At 36.1% G+C, this 10,000-nt stretch overlaps 3 protein-coding genes across 3 annotated transcripts in view; 1 reads left to right on the plus strand and 2 right to left on the minus strand.

The window, feature by feature from the left end:
• LOC122268136 (transmembrane protein 192) overlaps positions 1-2,889 on the minus strand; it is a 21,413-nt gene extending 18,524 nt beyond the window's left edge. The window contains 3 exon segments of the mRNA XM_086547969.1: positions 1-9; positions 298-461; positions 2,723-2,889. The exon segment at positions 1-9 is cut by the window's left edge and continues 105 nt beyond it. Of these exon segments, the coding sequence (XP_086404095.1) occupies positions 1-9; positions 298-444 (156 nt within the window). The 5' untranslated portion in view covers positions 445-461; positions 2,723-2,889.
• A 333-nt stretch (positions 2,890-3,222) lies between these two features.
• RpS3A (ribosomal protein S3A) lies at positions 3,223-8,341 on the plus strand. Its single transcript, XM_043038410.2, has 5 exons — positions 3,223-3,295; positions 3,702-3,805; positions 6,946-7,142; positions 7,469-7,756; positions 8,171-8,341. The coding sequence occupies exons 1-5, from the start codon at positions 3,234-3,236 to the stop codon at positions 8,318-8,320; spliced, it is 801 nt and encodes a 266-aa protein (XP_042894344.1). The 5' UTR covers positions 3,223-3,233; the 3' UTR covers positions 8,321-8,341.
• A 1,247-nt stretch (positions 8,342-9,588) lies between these two features.
• The window catches only part of LOC147472560 (sulfotransferase 1C4-like), a 6,630-nt gene continuing 6,218 nt past the window's right edge, over positions 9,589-10,000 (minus strand). Inside the window, exon 5 of the mRNA XM_086541963.1 lies at positions 9,589-9,789. Within this exon, the coding sequence (XP_086398089.1) occupies positions 9,591-9,789 (199 nt within the window). The 3' untranslated portion in view covers positions 9,589-9,590. The remainder of the gene's footprint in view (positions 9,790-10,000) is intronic.

Raw genomic sequence — 10,000 nt, forward strand, 5'->3', positions numbered from 1 at the left:
TAAAATGATCTGTCAAGAACATTCCATCTCAGTACACTGATTATAATTGGTGCAGTTCTATATTAGTTATTATCATTATCATTATCATCATTATCAATTTCATTATTATCATTACAATTTTTGCCATTACTGTTCTTATCATTATAATTAAAAAGAAATATGAAAAAAAAGAAAAAGGTAAAAAAGATAGGAACATAGCATAATAAAATAGACAGAATACAAATTAAAAAAAGAAAAGAGGAATCTTACTAATCAGTTATAAAAGAGAAACTGAGAGAAAGGAAAAGGGGACCTTACCAACAACAGTAACTTGCTGTAAAGGGCTGGTATTACAGGGAGGGGGTAGTGATGCTCCTCCTGCCCCACAATCAGCTTCTCCTGATCCCCTCCTACAGTATTAATACTGAAGTCCCCTGCTTCCACTGTGTTTGCTTGTCGTTCCATTTTCAGAGTCTTAAGATCTGTCATAAGAAAAATAGTATGACTATTTGCTCTATATCTGGCAAAAATAAGCATTTTCAAACGTGGATGTGCCATATATAAAAATCAATCTAGTACTAGAGATCCAATTGGGCTTTGTATAATCTACAGCAATGAGCATTGCCATAGATGATTCAGCAATACTTTCAAGATTATGAGACTTCTGATATGAACAAATTAAAAAGCAAAACTTCAAAATTTGTATTTAAAAAAAATACATCATAAAGGTTTTGTATCCATACTATCATACATTTATCTGCATGTATCCTATTTTGGTATTCTACATTTGTTTAATGTTTCTTGTCCTTTGATACTGCCACAATAGGATCATTTAGACTGTAAGAAAGTGGTTGTTAGTGTGGCATATATTTAATACCAAGTTTTAGCATCTAAGACATCAAGGCATAATAAGTATTAAAGACGATAGCTAAGGTCCCAAAAACACAGTAGTACTGGATGATGCTCTAGATTTCCAAGCAGTCCTATACCCATTTTGTCTGAATATGTATCAAAGTGAATTTGTATTACCACCAAAAAGCTGATTTATGTATGAAAGCTACCAAATGTTCTGAACAATGTTTCAACCCTGTGTTTGCATACAAACAAGTTTACAACAATATTTCAAGCAAAGTTTAGGGGCAAGTGTGTGCCATTACTTAGTTTTGTTTTCAGTGTCATTTATGTTTCTCTCTAATCATTTAAAAGTTACACTTCATTACCTTAACAATAAATGAGGGTTTTGGTAGGATTACTAAGTTATACAGCTGCATAATGAAGCAAAGTTATGGGCCAATCAACAGGTGAGAGCCTTGCTTTATATCAAACATTATTTTCCTCTGAAACTATATCGTTCTTCAGCTTATTAATAAAGATAACGCATTGTTCTTATCTTCTCAAATAATATTATACAAATCATGCATGTAGTCCAAGGGAATGGTATAGGCCCTAAAGATTTTTGTAATTGTAGATAGATAATAAAAATAAATAACTGAAAGGAATAAACTACACACATATATACAATAGGTAGTATGAAATAGGTATTTATTAAGTTTATAACCTAAATGGAGTGTCAAGAAAAAGATACTACTCATTAAATCAGTTCCATCACATAATGAAAATAAACAAAGAGGTTTTAAGTTAAAGTAAAACAATCTATCATATGCCATGTTACATTTGAAGAATCCAATCATATTATGCATATAGGTGCACTATCCACTGTGATTTTGTTTTATTAATTTCTTTATTACATAGATGGCTCCACAAGGGTTTAGTCACCAAGGTGTCAATCAGTAGGCCAACCTGACCTCACCTGTTTACCCCATTGCATTTTTGCAAAAAAAAATGCATATCTATACATATATCTCCGTTTGTGTTGTTATTACCATTATTTCAACATAAATAACAATATTAATAATAATGTTACCAAGCATTTTTTTTTTTTAAATCAAGGAAAGGGGTAAGAATAGAAGGTCTGGCAGAGTTGCCGACTCCTTTGTGACTAAATGCTTTTGGAACTTTGTGGTGTGCGTGGAATGCTTGTGGAGTGTGTATGGAGTGCACATGGAGTGTGAGTGGTGTGCATATGTTGTGCACATGGTGTGCGTATGTTGTGCACATGGTGTGGGCATGTTGTGCACGTGGTGTGAACATGGTGTGCACATACTGTGCGCATACTGTGCACGTGGAATGCATGTGCGCATGGTGTGTGCAAATGGTATGTACGTTGCGTTGCGTGTGTGGTGCATGCATGTGATGTGCATATGGTTAGCATGCGGTGTGTGTGATGTGAGCATGGTGTGCACAAGGTGTACACATAATGTGTGTGGTGTGTGCCTGTGGTATGTTTGTGGTGAGTATGTGGTATACGTGTGTTCATGTGCATGTGCGTGTGCATGTGAGGGCGTGTGCGTGTGCGTGTGCGTGTGCGTGTGCGTGTGCGTGTGCGTGTGCGTGTGCGTGTGCGTGTGCGTGTGCTTGTGCGTGTGCGTGTGCGTGTGCGTGTGCGTGTGTGTTTGCGTGAGCGTGTGCGTGAATGTTTGTTTTACTTAAGGTTTTATTTAAGCATATACAAAAGTGAAAAATATCTCAGCACTGCAGCATCTGAGATCACCGACCTCTGATTAACGAGCATCAAAGAAAAAAAAACGAAATCAGCGTATCAATTCCGCCCACTCATTAGATTCAGAATTTGTACTGCTAACTCTAATTACAACTGCCTGTCATTTGCGTGCCACTTACGTACTTATGGTTATGAGAACAGGGCATTTCCACCAGCCTCTGATCAACAAGTGACCAAAGTGCGATCTCTCTTGGCAACAAAGAATTAAAAAGACAGCAAATAAATGACAAGAGCAGCATCAAAACAAACACTAAAAAGTCGACATCGTCGAGTCAGCTGATCTCTTTATTCCATATATTATTATTTTCACATAGTCATTTTATAGGCTTGTGTTAATCTTAGCCTCGTTCTTAGATTTTTTTCCAATATTTTTGGATCCATTAAATGCCTAAATTACTCATATTATTATATTTAAACTTCAATTTGCATAAAAGTAATTAACACACAATTGCAAATGAATTATAATAAAAACTATTGAATAAAAACATGAGGAGCTAAAATTTTTTTAATCTGTAAATAAAAAGTCATAAAGAGAAATATTAAAATCGAAGAGCGAAGGGAACCGCCGCCTCAGTCCACACAGTCAACACACACAAACACCAGAGCCTTTTCCTTTCCACGCTCCCTCCGAATCATGGCTGTCGGGAAGAACAAGGGCCTGAACAAATCGGGCAAAAAGGGATCCAAGAAGAGGGTGTAAGTTGAATTATGTGGATTCATGTTGGAGCCAAGATACCGATTCTGTCAAAGGATATGTGATATTAGCCGAGGATCTTTTATTTTCGGAGATGAATGCAGATGAAAATATACATCGTCTCCCGTGGTGTTCCCGGGCTCGCCGATAGGATGAAAACTTGACCATGTTAATGTGTTGAAAAAGTTATGATTCATGGCCTTCTTCATGAATTATACTGAAGTTTTATGGGAAATGAAATCGAGTTATATAAACAGTTGATTAGGTTTATAAAGTGACGTTAAAATTTAGATCAATTGAAACGTGTTGGTCTCACACTCTGTAACTTGTATTTTCTCTAACATTTGGAATTCCTAATTCAACATATTTAACAAGTTCTCATTAATGAAATCCGTCTTCATCTTGCAGTGTTGACCCCTTCACCCGCAAGGACTGGTACGATGTAAAGTCTCCAGCTCTCTTCACCAACAGGAATGTTGGTAAAACCCTCGTCAACAGGACACAGGGCACGAGTGAGTATTTGAATATCTTCTTTTCGGTTTGCTAGAGAGGCAGTTTCGGACATGGAATTAAAAGTACTAAGCACATGGAATGGCTGCAAGTTTGGAATTATGAAACTCGTTTTTGAGACCGTTTTCTTAAAGTGTAGATGAAGTTACTTTTCTGTAGACCTAGATTTTGTTGATCAGTATGTTCGTACCAATAGATTACTTGAATTTGCTGTCTAATTAGCGCCAAAGCTGATTTAGCAACGGAGGGCGCTGTGGTCGTGATAGTTGAAGTTAGACCTGCCAGGTTTTTCAAGAAATGCAATTGACTACCACTTGATGTTATATGAAAGCAAAATGGTTTGAGTCTGTTAATTTCACTTTGTAGACGGTGTATTCTTATAGGAAAGTTTTACTCCCCTGTACAACCACTCCAAGACTGGTGTAATAATCCTTTTAATTTGTCATGTTCAGTAATTTCCTAAGTCTTTAATTTATAGAAGAGTAATGTTGTGTAAAGTAATCTTCTGACATTTTATATATACATTACTGAGCCATTTCTATCGTAAATAATTATTTAAGAGTGCGGAAGGCTATAATAGGCAATGGCTCTGTATAAATTCTTTGTCCTCACAAACATCAAGTTAGGACATGTGGCTTGGTATGTCTAGCATGCTTGCATTATGTTACTCAGGCAAGTAAAGAAAAATTATGCATCTAAAACTGGGTGGTCGGGGTAGACTCGAGCTTGTTGCAAAATTTGCTTGGACAATGTGGCTACCTATAACGTAATTTGTAATGTGCCATATTTAACTTGGGTCGAGTCTGGTGACTTGAGACTTTTCTGTTTTTTGCATGTTTAAGTCTTGCATGGGCTTGAAGACATCAGCCTCCTTGTTAACTGTCTTAAGATATTGGCAAGCTCAACTGTATAATATTTAGACAAATACAGTAGCTATCTGTGTACATCATCATCCAATCATATCTAATAAATTTAGAGAATATTTAAAAGCTAGCCAAAAAATTCTTGTTGCCAAGAATTTTTCCAAGGTTTTCACTTCACGTGTATTGTTAACTTTCTCTTTCTTGCTCATAATAATTTTTAAGCAAATCACATTGATGTCAATGGCGTGGTTACTGTAAGATTTGACCCAAAGGGATATTTTCTCAAACATCATTCCTGATGAACATCGGAACAGGCAACTGGACACCACATGGTTGTTCCTATTACTTTTCATGATAAAACATTCCTTTTACTACTATTTTCTAGCTGAAGTGTTACCTTGTAGTGTTTTTCCTGTAAAAGCTTTTAATTAAAAGGAAAATGGAAAGAAGTTAATATACCACTATATGCAAAAATAAAATTGTGGGTGGAATGCATTTAACATTGAAATCTTGACTCCGTAAGAGTAATTGTGAGGGTAGAATATTTATTGCACTTGGATGGAAATAGGTTATTTTTAGGGGTGGGGGGGTCTACCACAGTAAACCTCCTCACTGTTGGTGTCTTGGTAAGGATGAGAGAACTTGTGTGTTTTGGGTATTATAAAGCTTTGATTACATATGAGAGAGGTTAATTGGCTTATGGAAAGAAATGAACCACAGAACCAATAATTGCCAATATTATTGACGTAGTATGTCGACTAAAATAGTCACAATCATGGGTTTAAGATTTGATACAGGGCATCAAGTGTCTTATGCCTGCTGTATTTGTATTAAAACACATCTGGAACAAATGCTAGACCTTGGCTATTGTCAGAAAAGGAACTAGTCCTATCTCGTTCCTTCCTATACCTACATGCTGTAGCTTTTGAAAATCTTTGTCGTTATGGAATTCAAATCAAACTTGGCCTAGGTTTTCACTTACTCATTTCCTTTTTCTTTGCACATTATTTTTTTGCCTTTCCTCTCCATCCAGAAATGTGAAACCCTATGTCATCCTTTACTTCAGATCACCATTTGTCTGCATGCCATCTTGTTTATAATAACCAAGAAATGTAAATGGTTTGGAAGTCAATAGACTGGTGAGCTTTCTGCACTTTTAACATGGTCTTAGGCTTGAATCCATACTAAACATTTAGCTGTGCAAGTCAAAATGTATTTTTTCAAATAAGGATGTAAACGTTTCCCTGTCCATAAGTCCAATTTTTTTTAATGCAAGTGATGGCATCCCCCACCTTGTTAATGCAGGTATAGGATCTAAAACAGAGCCTTTCAATATTTAGATATTTCAGTTTGGAACATGTATATATATCCTGTATTTCTGTATATATCGGTGGTAATTTAAAAGCCAATGTAATCAGCACAATAGATTATTTTTTATACAGCTCTATAATTTTCCATGAATAACACATTATCCAAAATATTAGAGCTATACACTTTCTTAATTATTTTAGAAGTAATGTAGACAAAGCATGTGAATTGAAGGAGACCATACATGAGTTATGAAATAATTAATTGTTATTATATTTCTTGGACAAGTCCTTTTTTATATATATGAAAAGACTTAAGACTGTGTCGTGGAATAGCAAATGTTTAACTTTCAAGATTAAGGGGTTCATTTTAGGGAGATGAAATAGATTTTCTGCACACAAAAATACAATCATTACCTTGTATTTACATGTACATATTTTTATTTTAAACATTAGATTCCCCCTTAATTAATTTTATATGTACTTTGAAGTGTGTGATTTAAGAGTTCAGGAAGAAGTATCTCTAATAAATTCCTGAGCATATGCCATGTTATGGGGAAATCTCATGATACTGTATTACTGTGAATGTGTGAGAAATAGGTGTAATTTAATATTTCATTTTATCAGAATATCTAAAGATTTGAATATTAGGTAGTGAGCCAAATAAAAAATGTATACAGTGAAAACAAGTAGATTCCGTGTGATGCTTCTTAGTGCAGTATTAGATTTGTTAATTTTGGTGATCAACATACAAAGGACATCATTCAAACTGCAGGAAAATCATAATGCAAGTATATCCATTTAGTGGTATTACTTGGTAGAATTTTTCATTCAATCATTATCCTGTGCCAAATACAAAACCCAAAATGAGTGGCCTACTCACAAGTTTCATATAATGTATGAATTTTATCTTATATATGCTGTTTTCCATTCAATGCATTTCCAAGAGAAGTAACCACTGGTTTATTTCAGAAATTGCCTCTGAGGGCCTGAAGAATCGTGTGTTTGAGGTCTCCCTTGCTGATCTCCAGAATGAGACTGATGCTGAGAGGAGCTTCCGCAAGTTCCGCCTTATCGCTGAAGAGGTTCAGGGCAAGAATGTTCTCTGCAATTTCCATGGTTTCAGTCTGACCACTGACAAGATGAGGTCTATGGTCAAGAAGTGGCAGGTAAGATGATAAAGCCTATTTATCAATGTGTATATACGAGCCCAATAGATTTGATTTTGCAAATTAAAGTTTTTCCTTCTTGTTTGAGGGCCTTTGAAAGGTCAGGTATCAAAAGGAAAATCGTCTTACACTTTTTAATTTGTAGCATTATATTGTTTTGAGTAGTTTGTCAATTTGGAAATTGTGCATGTTCAAGTAATTGTTTAATGGAGTAGTTAGATGTTGAAGGTATGCATTTAATTTAACTGGATTTTCTTAGATAATTGTGCTCAGTTGTATTTATATTTTTGAAAGATTTTCTAAATCTGATTAATTTTTCTTTCTAGACCCTGATTGAGGGCAACACTGATGTCAAGACCACTGACGGATACTTGCTCCGTGTGTTCTGTGTGGCTTTCACTGAAAAGATGGCCAGTCAGACAAAGAAGACTGCCTATGCCCAGCACATGCAGGTTAAGAACATCCGCAGGAAGATGGTAGACATCATCACCCGTGAAGTAGCCAGCAGTGAACTGAAGGAAGTAGTAAACAAGCTCATCCCTGACACCATGGCTGATGATATCCGCAAGGCCTGTAACTCCATCTACCCCCTTAAGGATGTACACATTCGTAAGGTAAGATTTGTCTGAAAACCTAATGTCGTCTTGGTATGTTGAGCTGAAGTTCTGCCAGCTTTGTGTGACCAACCTGTCTCAAATCAATGGGTGACTGTGGAACTAGGCGAGCCAGACTTAAAGCCTTTTTTCTTTCTTTTCCCTATATCCTGCTTTATGTGGGTGGGTGGTCAATGAAGATAAATAGTTTATTATCTTTTAAGTATAATATTATGATTATATGAAAATGCTTTTGAGCCTAGTTTAGATGCATCAAGCCCAGGAGATGTAGTTCCTAAGTAACCAAATATAAGAGGGCAGTGAAGAAAGTTATAAAGTCTAAATTAAACTAAAATTTTGAGTACATTGTATTACTAAGTTTTAACCTTTATTTTTTTTTATCATAAATGGCTTATTTGCTTAAATTTCTTGCAGGTCAAGGTTCTGAAGAAGCCCCGTTTTGACCTTGGCAAGTTGCTGGAGATGCACGGTGAAAGCGGCAAGGCCGTTGCAGGTGGCGAGGATGTTGGATCCAGGGTTGACCGCCCAGACAATTATGAGCCTCCAGTTCAAGCCAGTGTCTAAATAAATGATAAGGACAGTGAACATTTTTCCTTTATCCCTTCATAACAAAACCTTTTCTCCCACAAGAATTAATGGAAACAACAGCTTAATGATGCCAATTTGCTGTAGAACTCGCTTTAAGCAGTTTTGCTTTTGCCTGAGAACTTCTGACTAAAACCATCTTGCACTTCAATAAACTGAATTCATTATATTGTCGAGTACAAAGTAAAAATAATTATGAAATTAGATATTAGGTCCATTTTCCTTGGACAATCGTTCGTAATCTCTTTAATTGGAATATTATTTTATTCTAATAATTTACCCAAATAGTTCAGGCATATTCATATATATATGTAGTGTACGAATGAGCCCTTAAAAATGAAGACCCTATAGTAAATGACAAATTCCCTTATTTTTCTTATATTCTAAACTGGGTTAGATCTCATAACAGAATTTGATGGGTTCTTTTATAATGGAAATTGTAGCTGTGAAAATTGTCTACCTCTATCTACTAGGATCTTTTTCGTGTGCAAATGGAACTAGTCGAACACTGGTTAATTGTGTCTAATTGATTTTCGATCTTTCTCAATCAGCTTAAACGAAATATAAACAATCACATTATTTAAAAACCTTGATAGTACCGTGAGCTTCATTATATTCATGGTTGCTAGAAACCTTAGTTAATATATACATTAGTTTATAATAATTCTGTAGGCACGAGTTGTACCGTAACTGGACCCATGCTTTATTGGATGTAACTGATTTGGACTTCATCTGTGCCATCGTCACATCAATACCAAACATTCATGTGTAAAGCGCTAATTGTTTGATACGATCTTGGAGGCAAAATACTGAACACATTCTTGACTTTCAGAAAAGCTAAGATATTCCAGTGTGGCATCGGTGATCACAGTCCCTTTTCTTTAAAGCATGCCAGCCTTATAATACTTTTTAAAAAATTGTCGACTTTATAACCAAGCGACATTTCTATGGCCGTATTCGTGTCTATCCCGCCAATGGCAAATTAAAAATGAGTTGTACAAAATTTCCCTCACCCTGTTTGTGGCGATGATTTTTAACATCCCCTATTTCCTTGTTTCATATACCAAAAGTTCTTAACCTGCGATCCATGGGCCCTTAGAGGTTTCAAGGATGAATTTATTCATACTATAATGACTTAATTCATACTTTGTTTTACACTGATAGGCAATAAGGCAAAATCATAGTTTCACACTTCAAATTTTATTCATTATACTAAAAGTCATTCCATTCCTAAAAAAGGAAGGAAATATCACTCGTATGTGAACGTAATGTCAAGACCACGGGATTTCTCTTTGATCCAGCGGTCCATAAGCGTGTCCAGCTGAGGGGACGCCATGTTCTTCCAATCCCCTATTTCCCCCTTGCGGAAAAAGCTGCCGTTGAGATCCACGACCGGGAATTTCGTGTCTCGCACCTTCATACGCCCGAAGCTAGTGTACTCGACTATGCTGTGGAAAGAGTTCAAGGCACATTTTGGGATCTACATAATGTGGAATGCTGATTATCATGGGCATCATTTGGCATGTGAGATACACCAATGGAGGAGCCGAGGAAGCATGATTTGGCTGTGCTCGGGTCATCTTGGGTATTCCATCCCCATCTATCTCCCTCGCTCTCTCGCACGGCACCTTGTTTACAACAGAAAACGTGTGGCCAGGG

The sequence above is a fragment of the Penaeus japonicus genome, unplaced genomic scaffold (assembly GCF_977035675.1).
Source record: "Penaeus japonicus unplaced genomic scaffold, GWHDUDI00000001_assembly GWHDUDI00000001, whole genome shotgun sequence".
NCBI lineage: Eukaryota > Metazoa > Arthropoda > Malacostraca > Decapoda > Penaeidae > Penaeus > Penaeus japonicus.

What these genes read in the sequence shown, in the direction of transcription:
- RpS3A (XM_043038410.2), top strand. Translation starts at nt 3,234, where the DNA reads ATGGCTGTCGGGAAGAACAAGGGCCTGAACAAATCGGGCAAAAAGGGA. An exon ending in CTATGGTCAAGAAGTGGCAG is followed by an intron (nt 7,143 to 7,468) that starts GTAAGATGATAA and finishes TTTTCTTTCTAG; the next exon opens with ACCCTGATTGAGGGCAACAC. An exon ending in AGGATGTACACATTCGTAAG is followed by an intron (nt 7,757 to 8,170) that starts GTAAGATTTGTC and finishes AATTTCTTGCAG; the next exon opens with GTCAAGGTTCTGAAGAAGCC.